The sequence below is a fragment of the Serinus canaria genome, chromosome 4 (assembly GCF_022539315.1).
Source record: "Serinus canaria isolate serCan28SL12 chromosome 4, serCan2020, whole genome shotgun sequence".
NCBI lineage: Eukaryota > Metazoa > Chordata > Aves > Passeriformes > Fringillidae > Serinus > Serinus canaria.
In genome coordinates, this window is record NC_066317.1 from 28450051 (window position 1) to 28472900 (window position 22850).

At 41.4% G+C, this 22850-nt stretch overlaps 1 protein-coding gene across 3 annotated transcripts in view; it reads right to left on the reverse strand.

Annotated features, from left to right (window-relative positions):
• Window positions 1-22850, reverse strand: part of FBXW7 (F-box and WD repeat domain containing 7) — a 177082-nt gene that overhangs the window by 23049 nt on the left and 131183 nt on the right. The window contains exons 1-3 of one of the 3 annotated variants that reach the window (XM_050973460.1): window positions 10056-10239; window positions 7508-7590; window positions 4257-4398 (exon numbers count right to left, since the gene is read on the reverse strand). In XM_050973460.1, coding sequence (XP_050829417.1) covers window positions 4257-4398; window positions 7508-7590; window positions 10056-10214 — 384 coding nt within the window. In that variant the 5' untranslated portion in view covers window positions 10215-10239. Of the gene's footprint in view, window positions 1-4256; window positions 4399-7507; window positions 7591-8952; window positions 8998-10055; window positions 10240-22850 lie in introns of those variants that run through there. The other 2 variants (XM_018926720.3, XM_030238957.2) reach the window with 2 other exon arrangements.

Consider the following 22850-nt stretch of genomic DNA (forward strand, 5'->3'; position numbering starts at 1 on the left):
ATTGAACTGAAGTTTTTATTATGAGCAGGGTTTCCCTTGGAAAAGATAACTCCAGGATTCATTAACATAGCCCTTGGGAAGCCAGCAGGGCCCACTGATACTGCTCTTTGAATGATTTCAGAATCCTAAAGAAACATATCCCCTCTTTGCTGCCATTTCCTCAGGAAGGTGTTGATTTGTCAGCCAAAGCCTTTTGGCTGTTCATACCAGCCTTTCCTCCCTCATCCAGTAAAGCAGCTGCTGTAACAATGGCACTACCTAACTGAAAACTATCCCTTCTTTTCCCCCTGCACCACTCTGGGTAAATGCCTTCCCTTTTTTACAATCAATATAAACAACATCTTTGCTGCTTCTACAACTTCCACCCCACACCTCCTGTCTGACCTGCCACCTGTTTTTTTATCATCATGTGTTTCTGCACCTCTCATCTTCCATGACCTGCACTCTTCTATTGCTCAGCTCTCATCTGCTACCTTCAATTTGTACAATTACAGCTTGTAGCAATTATATCCTTTTGCTATAATAGGTATATTAAGGACAATCTATTTTAAAGAGTTTAACTTCAGGGTGCTGTTCTCCATTACTAAATTCTGTTAAGGGAGGTCTGTCATTACTGAGACCTGCAGAAGGGCTCTTCTTGGAGCCTGCTTCTGTCCAGCTCTTGGATCAGTTATCCAAAACCCTGCCATCCCACACCCTGAGGGTATCTCAGTCTGGATAAAAATAGCACATAAGCACCGAAAGAAACACCATCTACAGCTGTAGAGCTGTACAGCAAGTAGTTTGTCACACCAGGAGGGACTCAGGAGCAGCTGGTGCTGAAGTCCCTTCATTAACCCATATCAGAGCCCAGTCCCCAGCCTGGTCCCCCAGGCCCAACATTTGTAGCGCACATGGTGGACCTTGTCTAGAGGAGCCGTGACTGGCTCGGACTCCACAACCCTTCCAGAGGTTGGATAACGTAGAGTTCCTCCTGAAACCAGCTGAACTTGTATGTAGCAAAACTGCCACAAGGGCCAAACCAAAGGGACGGGCAGGGGACCTGCTGTAAGTCTGCAGGACTGCTCTGGAATGAGCCAGGAATGGTGATGCAGCCAAGAGGGGCGTGAAGCTGCAGTGCAGATCTCTCCAGAGCTGCACGTAGGGGTAGCACAGAAACTCCAACCCTTGACCTAGTCCCACCACAAGACACAGAGCAGAAAATGCTGCAATGCTGCTTACGGTACAATCTTTATGCCTGCTTCAGTAAGAGGTGGACTACTCAGTTGTACATATATTCATTCCTCAGCATCTTTGGAAGGGAGAATGGTAAGCAATTTGAATTTAGGTGACTAAGCCAACTATTTATGTAAAAAATGCCAGATATGGCAAAAGCATTTTGGACACTATCTAAACTGCTATGAAAAAGAATGCTTCCAGATGTAGGTAAAATGACAGCATTCACTAGTTATTCAAAGTGATTGCCTATATTGGTGTGTATGGAACAACTTTTCAAAATCAATTTTCCATGAAAATGCCATTTTAAAATAAATTACTTAAATAAAATACCACAACACCCTAAATATATGAAGTAGGAAGAATGGAGAGCTTAATAATTTTTAAAGCACATACCACATCTGACTGAACTTAGCACCCAGCTGACTTTTTTTCCTTATGCCAAGCAATTTGGTGATTTAAAACTTCTTGTAAAGGAAGAAATTTGGTAAAGACACACTTGGGCACTGGGTTTTAAAAACTCCTAAAAAGACCTGAAGTCAAGAGCCACTGCAAACCAGAAAAAATAAATAGGCCTTTAAGAAATTAACTGTCTTGAATCTAATAAGATGCCTTTCTATTCTTCTCTTCAGACTTCACTGAAATCCATATACAACTTTATTTTTAAAGAGAAAGTGCAACTATACAACTGTTTCTCCCTTCTGCATTATTTCACTACCTTAAAAACAAAAGGCTTAGATTGATTATAAAACATAACAATAGGAAATACATATAAAAAGTAAATTAAAAAAAAACCTTATAGACCATCTTAAGTTTTCTTAATATTTGCAAAGTGGTCTTGATTTTATCTGTAAAGATAACACAGGAGAAGGACTGAAGGCCAACATCCAGGTGAGAGTCCTCAAAATAGCTAAGTATCACTGGTCACTGCCAGCTTCTATGCCAAAGAACAGTTTTACCTGAAACAGTACATATGTCCCCCTAACATGCCTCTAGAAATTGAGCTTTAAAATTAATTGGAATTATATTTTCATATAAAATGAGAGAGCTATTAAGCTGGACTAGCAAGTACACAAAGAAAGCTCTCTCATTCCTGTTTCTCTACAGGAAAAACTTTGTATTGCAAGAATGATGCTGCATGTGCCATTTAATCCTGCCCTTTGGGCAGAGCTACCTCCCCTATGAATGTGCTTTTATCATTTGGCTGTTTAAGACCTGCCCCTTTCATGAAACTCATGTGAAAAATAAGCACATGGAAAATGAGGAGGCAAGCAGATGTAACACTGAGATAGAGCTACATGACTCTGAAAGCTTTTCTTCAAAAGTAAGGGACTCCCTTTTGTGAATGCAATAAAAACTACCAGTGACAGACATGATCAATAAGTGCTGCTCAGTAATCTCCAGTTAGGAGAGAGAGGCCTCTCCCTCTCTGTCTCAATAGTATAGATCAGCATTTAGGCATTTAGTACTGCAACTAAGTACTTTGACAAGTTGAAAGTATCTAAATATATATGTATTAAAACATGTTTTCTACATTACACGCTGTACACATTTGTCTGGACAGGCAAAATTTTCATGGGCTTACAGACTACTCATCCTAACCAAACAGCCAATAGCATTGCTCTTACTGTCATGGGTGTCTGCACCACTCTCAAACACTTCAGCCTTTCATGATCTTTCTCAAAAATATGTAACTGTCACTAACTATCAATCTTACATCAGTGTAGGTTACATATTGTAATAAAATAGCTTTTGTTAGTACAAATCTTCTAACATTACAAAATGTTAAAATACAGTGTAGTATTACGTTACCATATAAATATACATGGTACCATTCAAATATGATTCTTAGGGGTTAAAAAGACATATTTCTATGAACAGTCTTAAAAAAGATACACCACAGTAATTAAATGTGAATATTTTTAAGAAATTGAATGATGTGTACAAGAATCCTAATTTCAAGCTTCCACTGGTTTAAGCAGATCATAAAGTGTAAAAATAAAGAGGAAAGAGGTTCTACATTATTATTTTAATGTTCAGAACTGACAGTGATTGAGATCAATGGTATTATGTGGCAGCATGAATCAAGCCAAAGCACACTTCTGCCTGCAAAATTGTATGATAGATACCTGTATCTACAATATTGTTCTTTTATCTTTGCCTGTTACAGTAATTGAAACAATGCCTGTATTTGTTAGTTGCTCCTTTTAGAAATGCTTTTAGAAGGAACGGTTTATTAATCAAGATAGGAAGACATAATATTTCCATTTTTCAAATCAATGACTAAGACTCATCCCTGCTTCTTAAAAACACAGAGCAAAATGTTAAGATCTCCATGTGGACCAGAAGGAGAAGCTTGCCCCAAACCTTGCTTGTATTAACATATACAAAATTGTCTCACGTGCTCCCTGACCGGTGTCCAGGCACATTTCAGTTCCAACCTATGCAAGTAGTCCATAGCTTTGTCCTTCACATCTTTTCTTTTGGCCAGATCAGTAATTTTTAGGCATTGCTGAAGGCATTTTAAAAGATATGAAAATCCTCTTCCTTCAGCTGTGTTCCCATGTGCTGGCTGACATGTTCAGTACACAGAGATGAGTAAAAATACACAGTGAGTTTCCTTTTAATCTATTTTTGATAAACTTTTCTTTCTATTCTTAGAAGACACCAGACTTGTGACAAATCTAGAGCCGTAATTGCATTGAAACAAACCATGCACCAAAGCTTACTAGTCTCAAGCAAAAATGGCTTGAGGCCATGCAGGTAGCCCTTACACGTCGGACAGACTTTGCAGAAGATGTGAAAGCATTAAACAGGAAGGATTATGTTATTAAGAAACCAGTTAAAGCTGTTATTTTGTGCTGAAACAGGGAACAAGTACTCCTTAAAGCCGATGCCCATTTGTTATTGCAAGAGAACGCGAAATCAATGGCAGAGACATTGTGGGATGCACAAGGAAGACCAACTCTACTGAAGCGCTCCCTTACATAAACCATGGAGGCAGAGTTGCTTCAGATGGTTCTTTCTGCAAGCATGGTTACCTGGAACATTTTCAGCCATTCCTGGAGGCCGGAGGGTGGCTGCACGGATGTAATGCGGCGCCGCTGCTGTCCCTGGCCGTTGGCTGCCCGCAGGTCCCCAAACGTCGTCGGCGTGGCGGAACACGGCACCAGCCCCGTGGTACTGCCATACAAACAAAAAGTGACAGCCACAGGTAAAACATCAAGGAAAATTCACAAGAGAGCAAAAAAATCTAGTATATAATTTGCAACTATTACTTAAACTCTTTAGCTTCAAGCAAAAGCATTAGCGTGAAGAATTGTTCTGCTGGTCACTCAAGAGGTCAGTCCCTCACTTGGATAAATCTGCCTGCTTCTATCACTGCAGTGCTAACCCTCCAGCTAGGGGAGAAATAGGGATCACATTTCAAGGCTGAAATATTATCACTCTGTTAACTGCCCAGCAAGTTGGGTGTAAAGATACAGGTTTACACATTCCTTTCCTTGCCAGAGTGTTTCCTTTCCTTCTGGGCTACACTGCTGCCTTCTGACAGGGGATGTAGGAAGCCAGATCTCAGAGTTCCACCTGTATGTGAAATGTGCTAGGTGCTGCTCCATCTCCAAACAGAAAGGGAAAAAAAAATCTATTTTTAGGTTTTAATATATTTTGTTGACAAAGAGCTACTAATATCAAGCAGCTCAAGTGGCTTAGTGGTCTGGAATTGGGCTTTGAAATACTCTATATAGTCTTTTAAAGTTTGTGTGTTGATGGAATGACACAGGAATTAAAGGGGGGGTGTGAAGTGAAAAGGGAAAAGCAGCCAAAGGTGCTCTCTGAATCACAGTTTGATTTTTTTCACTCTGACATGTTAAAAACCAGCTCATTTGTACAGAATTGAACTTTTAAAAGAGCTGAGATTAAGCTACTATTGTGGGAGTCTAAAGAAATACAGCTGACTGTGTTTTCTGGTTTGAGGTTTTATTGTTCAGTTGTTTTTTCCATTTTGTGAATTGGTTTTTCTTTTGGTTTTGGTTTTTTGGGGTTTTTTTTGGGGGGGGGGGGAGTAGTTTGGTTTTGTTTTTTTTGTACATAATGTAAAGTACTTCATTCACAGAATATTAAAACTGTATTCCCTAGCAGGAAATACGGAAGCCCAGTAGTATTTAAATACTACTTTAAATATAGTGTGAGACTCCAAAAAACCCTCTGCTTTTTTGTAGGATAAACCCAGCTTTTTAGTAGGCATGAGCTTAGAGGGTTTACTGATTTTTCAGTGGCTACAGCAGTAGCTTTAAATGATGCAAGGCAAGTTCATTTTAATATTTACCTCATTATGCTCTACAAATATTTCACTCTACTCCTCCTTATTCCGAGGAACAATCATAGCATATCCTAACATTTACCCAAACTGGTCAAGAAAAGTAAAGATTGGTTTGAGCAGGCCTATTTTTAACTGTTCATTTTGCTGAGTAATAACAGAAACAGAAGCTGGTATGAAAATACTGTTTCAGAGATGAAGGATCCTCCCAATGGCATTTGTTTACTGACTTTACCTGTTATATGCAAACAAAGTTCATCAGCTGGTCAATTTTAGAGTCCCTGATCCTAGGGAAAATGGAAACAAGCAAGCACAAGAACTGCATCATTTGCCTACATATTATTTAGATAAAACCAAATCAAAGAGTTTAAGCGAGGAGGATCAAATGTTACTTAAGGATTCTTTCATGCCAATAACTACTCAAAATCCAAGTAACATCAGTTAAAAGTATTTTTAAAATAAAAATGTGATTTTACAGCTTAGTCATTCTAATCACTTGCATAGAGATCCAGCACAAGGCCTATCATTCAAGGTCCAAAATAAGGCACCTGAAATTAGCTTTTATTGGTTCTGAGCACTATGCAGCCTTGAACTTGCCCCAGTAGAACTGGTACACTTTACTTTCTTCTGCTGTAAACTGGTTCTCAGTCAAAAACAGTTATTCAAAACATGATCCAAAAGTTTCTTTCCATTGACCTCAGCTGAAACCAGAAGACACTTGTTCGTGCTTTATTTTTCCTCTATGTTTTCATCCTCCTGAAACGAGTCAGGTCTCTGTGGAAGCTGGACAAGTCCAGCAGTTCCTCTGAACCTGACAGACACACTTGACAAAACAGCGCGCTTTCTTTGATGCTGAACTGTTTACTCTTCTGGGAGTGCAGAGAACTCCCACTGTGTCAACTTAAGAAATGGTGGCCAACAAGAGAGTCCTTCCATTAGACTGACTCAGAAATCAGAAGACACCACCTGCAGGCCTGGGTGGATGTGGAAGCTTGCAACAAGTGTGTCTCAGCAACAGCACATCACCTCCTTTACTCTGCTGCAGCATTCACACATCTGAAAAGCAACCCTAGGACCTGCTACCTCAGCTTGCACTCATCACCTGATAAACCTCTTAAAGGAAGAGAAATAAAGTAGAAACTACTTTGCAAGAGCCATCAGTGACTGAACACTAATGTAGTGCATTCAAAAGAAGTGCCATTTCCAGAGAGCCTTGGGAGGCTCATGGGAGGGACCATGATTATAGTGGGGAAAAAACCTCAAAATAGTGTAAATTCAAACAGGATGGGAAGCAGTGTGACATCCAAGCACAATTGTTATGGCAACTACATAGTAAGAAAGCAGTTGTAAGGCGTGCATCCACAGCCCTGCTCTGCTGCTGCTGCTGCTCATGGTTAGGAGTGCTTTACCCCACAAAGCTTTACCTGATGGGAACAGCAGCAGGGATTTGTGCTTCCTGGCACCACACAGGAGCAGCAAGGAAGCAAAGCAGAACCCCTAATACTTTCACATTGTGCATAGCAAGTGCATGTGTGTTCCTGTTAAGATCAGATGGTCTGCTCTGCCTACATGAATTTCCATTCTCTCACTCCTGTTACCATAGCAAAGTGATACATTTGATCACAATTTTAATAGTCTTAGGGTTTATCGTTATGTCCCTTTTTAAAATCTGATTGACTTTATTCCCAAGAATGCTATAGCCCTCAAAAAGTCTCTTAACTAAACGGGCATGCTATATTTAGAATGAAACACAAACCTCAACTGAAGAAATGCAAGTCTGGCTACTTCATTAAAACTCATCTTCAGTTCACGTAATTTAAATTAGCAAAGCAATATACAAATGCTGATACCACCTCTTCTTTGCTTTACAGTGTTTTAACATTAAGAGGAGCTTAATTAATCAGGCTCAGTAATTGGAAAGCCAGGATATACGCAGGAATCAGGATCCAGTGATCTGTCATTGCATTTAATTACCTTGTGTATTCTGAGACTTTGCAGGGTTTCTTTCCCAGAGAGAAAGAACGGACCTCGGAGCCATGGTCCAACTTTCTCTTCATCTGCAAGGTGAGGGAAAAAGAGTAACAACACGGATTTAGTTACACAATCAACCTTACTTATGTGTACTTCTGTAAAATTAACACATTTTTACCTTCTACTTTTATATCAAATTTCAAAAAGTTGACACTCATAAAATCACTTAAAGCAGTATTTTATTTTCTGAATTCAACAATATTTGATACATGTTTTAGAGGGTGCATGTATTTATTATTGCTTTTTTAGGGTCCAAAATCTATTGGAATTACATTCTTTTAATTCCCAAATTGTGCAAAAGTGTGCGGAACTGTTAATTTATTTTGTGTTAGTTTATTCACTAAACTGTTCTCTCTCTGTCCTCCCAGGAGAGGAGGAAGGGAACTAAACCAAAGCCATGGATTCTTTGTGTTCAGGTTCATTGCTTAGTCTCTAATTTAAATGGTTAAATTTTAGGTAGCCTATCTGCATTATAAACCATATTTATTTTGGGGCCTAAAAAAAATTAAAATAAAATTACTGTATCTTTTGTCTATACTTTTATCTTAAAGCTGTACATTGAAAACATATATAAAATTGCAGTAAAACTGAGTGACAGATTAACCAGTATTTTTCCAAGTAGGATAAGGATGAAAAACACTACACCCCAGTCTCAAATGTCACCTGCAATTAGATATGATCAAAACCAAATAATGAGCAGGGCAGCTGCTAAAAGGGGAAGCCAGACTGCAAAAATTACCAAAGAGATGGAAACCAATGAAAGCCATATTTATCTAGGCAGACAAATAGAGATTACTTTCTACATATTTGGGTAATCTTTAACCACAGACTTTTGGACTAAATGAGACATACGTGTGCCAAATGCAACTTCTGAGTTTTTGTTGGTTTTCCTTTTTTTTTGAGATGTGATACACCACAACAGTTTAGCCAGCTGAAAAATGTTTACTGCTGTTTACAACTGTGAGCTGCAAAATACATAAACTACTAGTATTACATTTTGACTTTAGTATAACCTTTTGCTTCCTTTTTTCCAAATTTTGTGTTTAAGGTACAGTTTAAAAGTTGGCATCTTTCATACACAACTGATTTGATCTTTTTTAATGTTGTGTTATAACATAGTTACTTAACCATTTATTGTATCAGACTAGCTACCTAAAACAAAACACCCCAAACCCAACAGGATTCTCTAAAGCTTATGGTCCATATACTTTTGTTGTGATTTTGGTTATTTCTACTTTTAAAATACCCTTATGGCTTTACCTAAAAACGGTCACCAAAGGTCTCGTGTTCTGCTTCATTAGTGCTTACACAGGAAAGCTAAGGGTGGTTTTTATGGGAACAGCTACAACACAACCAGAAGAGCTTGCCTTGTAGCTGTGTTTTCTTACCCATGCCTCACATGGGACACTCCACGGCATTTCACCAGACGAGCACTGAGCCAGAACCGCCCTGCATGCTGCCGAATCACCAGCCTCACCCTTGCTGCTTCCCCACGCTCCAGGAGGAGCAGCCCCCCCTGCTCCCCCCAAGAAAACCAGTTGCAAGGATCACTGAAAAATAATGGATACCATCTTTTATTGCTGTGCTAGGTGGGTGAGCCATCAGAATTACCGGAAGCATAAGTAAGATGTTTCAGAATGAATTTCAGTATTCGATGAGAGACTTTTCAGAAAGGATTTTTCCTGTTCAAGAAAAATTTTTATTTCCAGCCTGCCTTTCTGAGACATTATCATCATCATCATATTCCTCTTCTGCTTCTCACAAGAGGGAGATGCAGTTTTGCAAAAGCACATCTTAAAAAGTAGAAAGCCTACAGGAGAATACTCAGCTCTGGTGATTTATTCTTTTGCGTTAGCAAAGAAAACAACATGCATTATGTTGCCTAATAATGATTTCACCTGTTTCTTTTGGCTGGGTTTTTTTTCAGACATTTTAGGCAACTTTCACACGGGGTCCACCACGCAGACTGACTTTCAGTATCTCAGAAGGTACTAAGTAAATAGACGGCCAAAAATGCCGTTTATCATATGAAGAAGATAAAACTTTCTTACAGCAAGAGGTCTAGTGACAAGATTCAGACATCAGTAAGGTGTCTGTGTAACCAAAACACAGAAACCGTCGAGCAAACATCCCCCTAAACATTTAATTTGTCGTTACGCAAACACAACTCATTCAGACAACGTTTATTTATCAAACTAGCCGAGACTGCAGCATATAAAAAAAAATTAATACATATAATATATATAAAAAACGAAAAGAAGGGGCAGCAAACTGCATTCCGCATCGCCGCCCGCCACCAAGCGCTGGCAGCGCTCCCCGGCAGCGCACTGACTGCAGCTACGGCCGGGCGGCAGCCCCCCGCCGCCGGCACGTCTCCGCCCGCGGACCGCCGGCGCGGAGGACGCGCGGCCCCCGCCCGCCCCTCCCTGCCCCCCTCGCCCTCCGCGGCCGCGCACCCGCGGGGAGGGGAGGGGAGGGGGCGGCCACTCACTTTGTAGAAGATCATCTTGAGGGTGCCGTAGAAGCCCATGGTGTCGGCGCGCTTCCCCTTGCGCGGCGGCGGCGGCGCCCCGCGGGCCCGGCGGCCGGGCAGGCGCTGGCAGTACAGCCCCTTCTCCGGCAGGTAGGTCACCGCCTCCCGCGCCGACATGCTCGGGCACGGCGGGCGGCGGCGGCGGCGGCGCTGCTCGGCCCGGCTGGCCCGGCCCTGCCCTGCCCTGCCTGCGCGGAGCGCGGCTCCCCCTGCCCGCCCTGCCCGCCGCCTGCCTCCGCCCGCCCCCCGCGCCCGCCCCGTCCCTCCCTCCCCGCCCGCCTCCGCAGCGGCGGCGCGGCACTGCGGGATGCGCGGCCGGGAGGGACCCGCGGGCCCCGCCGGCGGGAAACCGCCCCCACCCCGCACACAGGCGAAGAAATTACAAAAAATACCCCAGCGCTGCGGGGGTTTGGGGCTATTTCCCCCTTTCACCTTCGCCCCCCTCCACCCGCCCCCTTCTCCCGCGCCGCCTCCGAGGCAGGGGCTGCCCCCAGCCCTCGCTCTGTTCTCTCAGTGCCACTCTCTCCACGGTTTTCCAAGCGGGTGCAAAACAAGCTCGTTTCCACTGATTATAATTATACCATCGCCCTCGGCGGGCCTGGCTGGACTCGTCCGTGACTGCATTCCGTGGACAGACGCAAATTAGTCCTGCAAAAGTGCGGGTAATTTTAGAATAATTTGAAATGCACTCCAGTTATGCCAGGGAAAGAAATGCTAAAATACCCTCTATTGGCTAGACAATAGAATAAACGGTTTTTGAAGATTTAGGAGTTGAAAGACCCGAATCCAGCAATTATGTAATATACATTAAACTACTAATCCAGAGCAGAGCCGCGGCGGAGCTGTCAGAGGCAGGAGCGGGGTTTCCCCAGCAGGGAGGCAGGCAGCCTTCCCCGCGCACCTGGAACAGCCTGGACGCGCACACGCTCCCCTCTCCCGTAAAAGGCAGCTCTTGGGCGGCACCAAGCCATCTTAGCTCGGGCTTTAAATCCTACGCAGGATTCTCACCTGTATTTCAGTGAAAGCACAAGGAAAGCCCTTGGTAATTACTTGCTAAAGAACGCTCCTTTTTTGGTCATTCTTCACATCAACAAATCTGTCCGGCTCACCCTTACGGCTCGATTCAAGGGCATTGAAGTTCCTGACATATGGCTGGGCTCTCAGACAGATACCTGGAACCGGCACAGCAGCTAGGCAGCTTTATTTTTTTTAGTTTCTATACAGACAACTCAAGAGACTTTAGCTTCAGAAATTTTTCTTTCTTTTTTTTTTTTTTTCCTTTTCCCTCCTGCAAAGTTTTCTGCCCAAGTTCAGAACAGAGCATACCGTGAACATGATCTGAAGCTGCAGCATTCCCCTGTAATTTTCCCCAGTGCAGTGAAAACTGGAGATGCTCAGCAGCCCTCCAGACCGATGCACTCAAACAGAAGGAAGCATGTAGTCCGTTCCTACTGACCTGAGGGGAAACTATCTTCTTCTTTATCACCCAAAGCAGCACAAAAGAGGTTCTACCTTTACAGAACATACATCTAAAGGAGTGGAAGCACCTTCTGTAAAACCCATTAGCTTCCTCATTACTACTTAAAAAAAATCTCATACGCATTATTACTTAGCAATAGCTGTGTGGCAGGTGTTAGCACACCCAGATAAGGTGAAATCATTACCCCCGAGCACAGATTCTGCCTCTCTATGGTTTTATGTATCTCCCATCCAGCACTGAGCCTTCACAGTGTTTTTCATCTCCCAGTGAAAATGGTTCTGACCGTCAAATCTTGGCATTTATGCCATTATCCACTAAACTGCAGTACTGTATATTTTATGAGAACAAAATGGTCTTGAGTTGACTTCATACCTCAGATATGAACAGAGCTGTACATATCCCGGGAGACTATTACTGCTTGCCTTTGCTAGCACATCACATGCAAAAGGGAAGGGAGAAAACCACAGGCTCCATATACACATGGAATAATCACAGGAAGCAAATTAATACTCAAACCATCAGAGTAAGAAAGAATTTGAACATTATCAATGTGAGGACTTAGAACTACTTTATATGTGTGCTTGCCTAACGTCCTGTGATACTTGCAGCTATTTCTGCCCCTTCTCCCATCAGTGAATGTACTCGATGCAGAGGGGGGATTATGGCTACTCTTGCTCCAGCACAGAAGCAGGAATGGGCAGGAAATCCCCAGGGATTAGCCTCTCCCCCAGCCCAAAGGCAAGTGTAATCTGACAGCATGGCTAGATTTATCTTTTCAACAAAATGTGCCCCGGAATTAAGCAGTCAATGAGTTGAATAATAATTAGAAATTACTATTTTCCTCTCTTTTGGAGTACTACTATTGCAGATTACTTCTCTTTTGATCATGATTGGCAGATATTCTCTCATGGTAAAAAATCCCACTGACTTTACTACTAATCACTTTGTCACAGTCAGGACCCATGTAATAACCCCAACAATCATTTGCTAATGGTAGAAAGCTTGTTATGTCAGGTATTTATTCTGCACAAAAGGTTTGGGTTTTTTTCCTAATTTTAGATACAGATATCACAGACAGATGTGACATTTGAACAATGACCATCTCTCATCTAGCAATCTGCATTTCCAGAGCAAAAAACAAAAATTGCACATGGTTATGGCTCTAGCTCTCACCTTTTTAGTATTTATCTATGTAGTGGTCCCACTTTTGATTCTCCACAAATAAAGAAACATTCCCTCTAACTCAAACTAAGTTTGGTAGTCTCTGGGTAATTGCAAAATTACTCCAGTTGGAGGTTTGCTCTTCCCCAAAATGCCTAACCACAGCCTAGGCTCTCCCTAGTTACTGGAGAAGAACATGCTCCACCAAAGGCTGAGGGCACCTACTGTTAGAGTCCCACTCTAAATTCCTGTTTAGAAAGGACTTTCTCTCTCCCTTGACTTTAGGAACTACGCTTTCCTCAGAAAATATTTGTGAATAATGAATGCACTACACTCTCCCTTGTAGGAAATTAATTAAGGTTTTGCAAAAGTGATGTGGAACTGCCTAACGTGGGAAGACAGAGATCACACAGCTTCACTCTGTGCCTTCTGGGAAAATACAAAGGTGGAAGAATAAGACCCCAACCCTGCAGGTGCTTTTGAGAGCCAGACAGCAAATAGCAAAGATGATGCATTCACTTGCATCTCTACCAACATTTGAAATAATATTTCAATAATAAATACAGTAACTTAATGCAACAGGAATACTTAAAGGTATAAAGTAAACATTCATCACAAATTAAGGTACACTGAGGAAGACTACAGTTTAAAGCAATGTTAAGAGAAAAATCAAAAGTTACCATGTTTCTTTCCCTGTTTGGTTTATATGTAATTTCAAAGGTTGCTCTTGCTTTGTTTAAGCTGACAATTTTTCAAGTTCTTAAAACCACAAACAACATACAATTCATTACATTTAGAAAAATGTCTACACCAAAATTACATAGTTTTCAGTGGACACAAGTCCAATCTTATTTCCCGTCAGTACTGCCAACTCTTAATTAAAAAAAATTCACAGCATCCAATTCTTTTCCTGTTGGCAACACTTCTAGCACCTTTACCAGTTTGTCATGTGGCATGCTGTAATTAAGACTGTCTATTACTTCTAATGAAAGACTAGAATGAATTACAGAAATCACCCGCAGAGCTATATAATCCCCAGAAGAACGGAGATTACAGTGCAACAGACCAAAGAAACAACATTTTTGTTGGTTTTTTTTTTTTAGCTGGAGAAACATTTTTGAGTGGAGAGACTACAGGATGGTCTGGCTATGGTAATGGCCAGTCAGCATTTTGAAAAAACACTGGTGCTTAAACCAGGGAATGCAAAAACCATAATTGGCATTTCACATACACACATATGTGTGTCGGGAGCATAATGTGTGCAAGAGGAACTGTGGAGCAATATGGTTTGGTATCTCCATTAATATTGGTAAATGCATCATTCAAGACAGTGCCAGAAGGGATTCTGTGTACTCTGCACATTTAGCAGACGCTTAGCAGACTGACTCCTTTAGAAACATTTCAGAGGGATTTTTGTGTGTTGTCTAATAGGATTGCAGGGTTTTTTCTATCCTGGAAATCAAACATCCTAAGCGGGAGGGGCCAAATCCTTAGTTGGGCAAGATTTACCCTGAACATAGTGAAGATGACCTGAGAAGAACAGTCATGCTTAGTTGTTTTCCCCTCTCTCAAATTTGGACCCACTTAGGCTTTAAACACTCCCCTTCTGCTCGGTAATCTAGTTTGGGCAGCTGCAGCAGCCAGCACTTTGTCTTCTACATTCGACCTATTCATCCAACTACATACTTCATTTAATTTGCCAAATGCTCCCATTCAGGCAAGAATCTGGCCCCACAGAGAGGTACTTCTGCCATCTGCTTTAGACATTTAACTACAGCTTTTCTCAGGACACCTACATTTAAAAGCCCAAGTTCCCATTTACTCAATGAGAAAGGCACATGCTAGAGTCCAACATGTGTATGGTCTCAGAAAAGGAGAAAAATATTCCACGTGATAACAAGTGTTTAACATATTTCAGAGTAATTCAGGGTGGGCCTTTCCTCTACAAAAAGGCACTGCTATTATTGTCAGATCTTTTTCTTTTTGAACTATAATGAAATTAAACCCACTGAGTGACCCACTGAGATCATAGAAATCCCACATTCTCACGGTTTCTCCCAGTTTAGTTTGGGCTAGCCAGCAGAACTACAGGCTGCAGGTTTGAGATTTATTAGTGTGCATCTTAGTTGCTGAGCTGAAAGCATTTTATGGGTAAATTCCAGATCAGTGGGCAGGGTGAGACAAAGGTTTAGCAGACTCACCAGTTTATTTGGCTAAGGAAGTTCAAAGGTGCAGTGTAGGATGCACCTACCACACAGGTGTAACTGTGTAGAATATACCATTAGTATTGATGCCACAGAACAAACCTGGAGAAATGAATTTAGGTGCACCAGTTTGTGACCAACAGCTGCTACATTACAGCCATGAGGGAAGAACAAAAGCAACTTGGCTCCCTGGAAGCAGCTCAGATAGAGGAATTTCTGCTCAATTTATTTATAATGTGGGCAGCAAGATTAGAAAGGTTCACTCCTGCATGTTTGCCTCACACAGTTACAGGAAGAAATTTACACTTATGATCATGTGTAGTTCAAGTGTAGTACAAGCAATTCTGGACACTGCAATGTGCGCTGACCAGCAGATTATTGATAAATGACATATTTTTATAATACTGATGAACTTAAGGTTCAGGAGGAAGTAGTGAAAGCAACAGTAACTCTATTATGGTAGGAAGGACCCAGAGAGGCATTACATTAAGTTGCATGAAGCCTTCCAAAGCTTACTTAAGTGGAGTGGAGAATACGTATTATGAAGTATGATAGGTAATACCAAACTGTTTCACTAACTGTATAATGTTTCTTGGCAAAGCATTTTGAAGACTGCTTTCAAAATGAAATTCCCCACACATGATTATCTGTGATTTCCATGCAAAGTAAGGTACTGTAGTCAAACAAAATTGTAAAAAGACTTTCAGCTTTGTTTCTGCAGGGAAGGAAATGGCATGGGTAGCAACTGAAAAAATCAATTAATATTTATTTATAACTCCTGATCCTATTAGGATAGCGTGAACTTTGATTACAAATACCATTTTAAAGGTATATATCTATAGCAGAGATTTCCCATAAACCACTTCCTTAAAATACTTGCCTTTAAAAAAATAGAGCTCTAAATACATTGTGATAAATTCAAAAGGTGTGCTAGTTAATGGCTGTAAAAAATAGCCTTGAAAAGGATTTAAACATGACGTGTATATAACAGACTTCAGCATTGGATGCTTATAATAAACTTCAAATTATGTTTTAAGAGCAGGGAGATTTCACAGACAGGCTTAATGTAATATGGCATTGCTGTGTCTCCAGCAGAGCAGAACTCCCCTCTGAAGGTCATACATCCTGTCCTCTTTGCTGGTTCCCTGGAGTTGGGCACAGAACTTGCAGCATATGCTCCGATGCTTAGGTTATTTTAAAGGAGTACAGCCAAAGCTGTCATATGCCCATTAATGAAAGGAACAGATCCGTGCACTCTTCTTGGTGATAACACCAGCTTAAAGATGTCCCAGGCTCACCTGCTCATTCCTGTCCCCGAATGGCTCTTGCCCTTATTTCTGCAGGAACAAACATCTGTAGAAACACCCTGTGAACCAGATTCATTAACTGATGCAGGATGAAGAGAGACGGGTTTAAGTTTTTACCCTTGGGGTTTTCTTTTTTTCTTTCTTTTAGAACTAGTTGCTAGTTTAAATTTCTACCATGCTTTCACAAACAGCTGAGCCAGCAGAAGCAAATGAGCAATTCACAGGCAGGGCACAAACTCCTTGAGCCAGCTACACCACTGAGAAAAAGGTACGAGGAACTATGACCTGAGTGTCCCATGCAGAGAGGATAAGCCTATTATTTACACCTAGAGGCACCACTCTCTCTCAGCTATAGCTTCATGTGCATTTAAGCCAGCACAGCCACTGGAAAGAAGAAAAAAACAAACAGTTCCTGCACTTGTGGCTGCCCTTGGCCATTCATTTCTGTGCTTGCATCACCTTCTCAGGTGCCACCACAGACTTCACTGTATGGCTCTGTGGTCAACTACAGTGGCAACTGACCTTGGGACCTTTTTGCTAGGCTATTTTCCAGACAGGTCAGATTCCTTATCTCCCTCACTGCACAGCCCCACACACGTGTGTGCCTGCATAGTAAGAGGTACAGCCCACTCTCTCCTTTTTAACCTCCCCAAGGCCCCAGAAGAGCTACCTTACCTCGAACACTTGCAAAACTACAGCCCTAGGTGAAAAGACAAGGAACTGTGGGGTTTGGGCTGTGTCCTCCCAACCCAGAGGACTGTATTATCACCAGAACAACTTATTTGCGTGGAAAAATATGCTTCAGTCTGAGATAAATGGAAATGGACACTCAAAGATTTACCACAAAACAAGTACAACAAGGTGAATCACAGGCAGGGGGTATAATGCCAGCCTTCTTTAAACAAGTCACGTTGTAACTCCAGGAAGCTCGTCTCATTAGAACTCTGTATTATTTCACTGAATAAAACCAACAAAACCAGAACATTTTTCTTCCCAAAACATTTTTCTTCTTGCTAAAGAAAAAGATAAATGAAAACAAAATATCAGTGCAGCTAAGCTTCCTGTTGCTTTTAATTCCCTGTGACAGTAACCACATGCAAGTTTCCTACACAGAAATATGTGGTTTGTTTTAAAACTAGCAATATTAGCATACAATAAACATTTTTTTTCAGAGTGCATATTCATAAGGAGCAGAGTTAAGGTTGATAATGCAACCTGCACTTTCACATCCTTCACCACTTTCTGTGCAACAGGAACATTATGAGTTTCTTTACTGAGTTTTGTTTTTACAGAGTATTGTAGGATTATTCATTTTTCAAAGGAAGAAGAAGGTATTACATATAATACATCTTGCAAAACAGTCTCCAATGGCAGCAGATCTTCATAAGAACTGCGTCTCCATTCATTGTGCTCCTATTAAAGTTAACTGTAATCTATTTATTATATCATTAAACTTAATATATTGTGAGATGAATTCTATTTATAGATGCAGTAATAGCTGTGCTAATCACTCAAGTTCACATTGAACCAGGCTGTGCTTCTGAGTCACAGCAGCAGTTGCTTCAGAGACCAAAGGACATTCCTAAATTTCCTGAAGTGATGACCTTGCCTGTTACACACTGGGCTAGCCCAGGTGGCCCTGCAGAGCAGCCTCTGGCTCCCACACCTGCACTGAGGAGGAAGCTGGCACCACACATCCCATCCACTCCCCTCCCTTGGCCCACTCTTCTCCCAGATACCTGCACACACCACTGAGGTCAAGGGCAGTGGCTGCCACACCACAACAGCAACCAGAGGCCACCTGGGCACAGGGTATGCAGTTGGCACAGCATGAGGATAGCAGTCACTGCCTGGGGTCTTTTTAAAATAATTCTACCTTATATTCTTATCACAGTAATTTCACAGATTCTGCATGTGACAATAGTCCATAAAGTTAGAAAACCATGCATAGAGACTGTTCTTAGGCACACAAAGCACAAGCCCTCCTTGCTGATCAACAGATAACAAACACAATACAAAAGAAATGAATCAGTTCCTTTTTTTCAATATTTCAACCAGATAGCGGAGTTGTTTTGTTTATATTGACAAGAATGTTTTCAAATTGGAGAAGTGTGCATTTCTGCCTTTGTACACCAATGTTCAAACTGTTTTCACTCAAATATAAGCAGGTTGGGAAATCACCTTTGTACAGAAAAAGAAATGTGTGTTTGGACTTGGAAGGCTTACCAAAAATGTCTGTCCTTTGCACTGAGTACAAATGGAGGACTGGTATCTACTGCTGTTTTCTGTTAAGTTTTCCTTCTTCTTTTTTTTTTTTTTTAATTTTATTTTTATTTTGAGATAGCTTTATTTTCATTGCCAAGAGAAGTGCTTGTTTATCTGGCATAATCTATACAAATTTATTTACAAAATAGTTTTTGTTGTCATTTGTGGTAATGTGAAAATGAGAAGGGGTTAGTTGTGAGTCTTCAGGCTACAGACAGAAGAATTCCTGGAATTAGAGATTAAGCCAGAAGAATTTAGGAAGAATGTCAAGAAAAAACTATTAAAAATGTCAAATCTCTTTTCCTACCTGTTTTACCTAAAGGGGCTAAAAGGTTACAAAACCAAGCATTCAAAAGAATTTGAAATGACAGGAATAAGATGCTTTTACTATGAAAGAGCTGCTTAACAAGACAGCCTGTGCATGGTACATACTAAATCAGAGAGATTCTGTGGAAGCAGAGTTTGAGGTTGTGATTTACTATACATTGTTATCCACCTGTGTACATGCATCAAGTTTGCAAAGGCAAACATTCCAATGTTTTAGGCATGGCATCCTGGCATCCATTTTATAGCACCAAGGGAATTCACCCAATCATGTGGCAATGCATTGACTCCCTGTCCAGTGGGGCAGGCAGAACACAGCCTAAGCCCCAGGTGATGCCCCACCACTGAGGGGAAACTATCAGTGAGGAACAGCAGGATGCCACCTTTGGTACAAAAGCTCTAGAGGAAGGTGAAATGTGATGTGCCAGGGCAGTTTGCTGGTAACAGAAGTGTAGCATCCTTGAATCTCAGCTTTGGAGAGGCAATTGTTCTGTTGAATGTGTATGAATTTCCTGGGCTCTCTCCATCTTTTCCTCCTTATTGTTTCTCTGTAAGCATTATCCCCAAGGTCCTTCATTCTCCTGCCCTATGCTTCCCTGTATCAGTATTCTGGCCCAGTATTTCCCCAGTAGTTTTGTCCATCCTGTCCTATCCACAGCATCACAGTCTAACAAGACTTATTGTCCCAACTTATAACTCACTTCCTTTCCCTTCCCATCCTCGACCATGTTTTCTCCCTCCCTGGAATTCAGGACAAGCATTTTTCCATACAACATTCAAGCACCTACAAGGCAGGGGACGTCTGGACTGCAGGACACAGAATTACAGAATTATATAAAGGCCTGGGTTGGAAGGGGCCTTCAAGATCATTTAGTTCCAACCTCCCCCACTGTGGTCTTTGATGCCACCCACTAGATCAGGCTGCTCAGAGCCTCATCCAACCTGGCCTGAGCAATTTCAGATGGGGGGATCCATAAGTTCTCTTAGCAACCTACTTCAGTGCCTCCCTATCACCTGGGTAAAGAATTTCTTTCAAATATCTAACTTAAATCTCTCCTCTTTCAGTTTAAAACTGCTCCCCCTTGTTCTGTCACTACCTGCTTGTATAAAAAGTGTCTCTCCCTCATTTTTATGAGCCTCATTGAGGAACTGAAAGGCCACAGTGATGTCTCACTGGAGCCTTCTCATCTCCAGGCTGAACAGCCCCAGCTCTCTCAGCCTGTCTTCACAAAGGTGCTTCAGCCCCCCGAAATGCTTCTCCTTTGCTTTGTCTAATACCTGCACCAGCAAGCTATCTAGAGCATATTTGGTGTTTTCTCTGCCATCCTTGCCCACATCTGCAGAGCAGCTGGAAGCAGCCACCAGAGGGAAGATGCGGTTCTGCCGACATTGCCTTTGGCTACAGAATGCTCGGTGAGTCCCAGTCAGGTCAGTCTGATCAGCACTATGACCTGGTAGGACACAGACTCCTTGCAGCCCAGAGTGTCTCTGGTACAAGAAAATGGTCATTTTGCCATGACACACACTCTGCCCTAGCATTAAGTGGCAGTGGTGGTTATAAATTGCACATTCTACCTGTTTGATCCAGCTTCCTTTTCTCACCCAACCCATGCCTATGGTAAAGCACAGAGAAGGGGATTTACTCCTTTTCCATGAGCTCTCATGATTTATTGCCATGACAACTCACCCCTCTCTAGAGGCCTGGGGGAGCCCTGTGAGCTGGTTTCTCCTCAGTACATTCTCCCTGCAGTGGAGGATGGATGCCAAACCTTTGCAGAGCAGAAAGGAATGCCAGGCATCCCGGGGTCACACCAGATGCTTTGAAGGCTTGCTAACCCACTGTCATTAACCTTATGCTGTGCAATTGCATGTCAAAATGGGCTACAGGCAGAGCAAGGAGGCCAGCAAACCTGCCCCAGCTAAAAACACTCTTCCCTGAACAGGTGCTTCCAGTCTAGAAGCCACATAGCATGCTTGCCTGCCTCAACAAGAGACACAGCACTGCATAACTTTGGGTAACCAGTCCCTCATCCAGACAAGAGGGATGACAATTGCTATTTTTTTTTTTACACTGAATTTAGCTTTACCAGCACAACTCTTTATAACAGATGTTTCATAGAATTCAAGAAGTATGAAATAGGTGGCACATTTCACAGTGTTTCAGAGATATTTTCAGTGCTACCTGTAGAAACCTAAGAACTAAGCATAAAAACAAGAAAATTACCATACCTGTCCACTATTATGTCTAAGCTTCTTTTGGGAAGGTATTTTGTTCAATAAAAGCTAATGCTTCCTTTATAAAGCTATAATATTTCTACTTGAATTTAAAAAACTACAACTACTCCCTGTTTCTACCCTCAAGGAAAACTGCATGTTGCAACATTCACATAACCTCAGACATCACATATTTAACCATTTCTCTAAAAACTTCCGTCAGCTGCCAGATCAGTGTAATGGAACTGATGTGCTCTCTAAACCAATCCATTCACTGTGGGTTAAATAGCAAGAGAGTTAACAAAACTCCTGAAGCTTTATTTATACACTGGATGGGGTAAATTAAAGATTTTGAAATTTTTTTGTTTGCTGTTCCATTCACTTGTAACCACAAAATTAGATGGCAACCATAGTTTTGAAGTTTGAAAGTTTATGGAGACTCAGTATTTCACAAATCCAATTATTTCAGGAAATGCAGTCCATCTAATGTTACTGATTTACCAATTAAATGCCAAGGAATAGTCCATGTCACCAATGTGGTTGGTTGTACAGGGAAGTATCTTAAAACTATTTTAAAATTAAGAGGAAAAAAAATGCAGAATATTGCAAACTATTATTTGAAATTAGCACACTGGAAGAGAGATTTAGGATCTGTAATAAAGCCTGTGCAAATATATGTCCTAGTTCCTGTTTCTTTTATTTTGCTGAGAGCAACTACTAAAGCTTGTTATTAGCTTAAGCAATGCCAGCAATGTTCTGACAAATCTCTAGGGATTTTTTTTACCCACTTTCCTTTTATTATCATACTCCATCTCTAATATTCAATCAGTGCCAAACTGGTTTCTGTATGCCAATCTTTCTCACAGAAATGGAAAAATATCCTGCTGTATGTCATAGGCCTGCTGATGTGTCAGGGAGAGACTGAATGGAAGTGGGAAAGGGAAGCAGGAGGGAGGAGGATGAGAGCACCAGCCTGCAGTCTGGTATTTAGCAGAAGTCTCATTTTTTGATCAGAAAGTTGGCAAAAAATCAAAGTGCAGACGAGTGTTAGTTAGGTCCCTTTTAATTTAACCTTCGACACATCATGTGGACTCTTCCCTTTAGTCTAATTTCAGACACAGAACAAACTTCTGCCTTGAAAACTGGCCAGTCCTGAATCCCCATTTTGCTACCTACCTTCAACAAAACATGCTACGAGCCACTGACCAGATCATTCGCTGATGAACCTAAATTTCAATTTCTGTGCAGTTATTTAAACACAGCTGAATTTCCCCACTGCGACAAGATTGTACAATGTTCACTTTTGTCCCTTGTAAAATCATAGACAATGTTTAGGAATGTTTGATTAAAAAGAAAATTCTGGGAAGAACTCATTTGCTGCTTGTGTAAATATAGCTCCTCATTAAAATTTGATAACAACAGTCTTAATGGAATACTACAACCTCATTCATGCTTTTGAATAAAGTGATTTAAATTGGCATGAACACAGTTTAAATACACTTCTTCCCAGCTAACTGTTGGCAGCTTTTTAACGGCCTGCAGGGACAGGTATGACTCATGCCTGCTCTTCAAAAACTTTTTTAAAATGCAGATTTTTTCCACTGGTCTATTGTGCTTTACAAGTAAACTGAAAGAGACTAAAATTAGAAGGCAGACCACTACCACCAGAGGGATTAGGAACTCCTACGCTATGCTGATTCCAAAAGCTGAATTAGTTGACCTGTACTAGGGACTCTTTTATTTTGGTTCCTACTACATTTCTGGCAAACTTCATCCAAAGTCTCTCCTGGTTACAAAT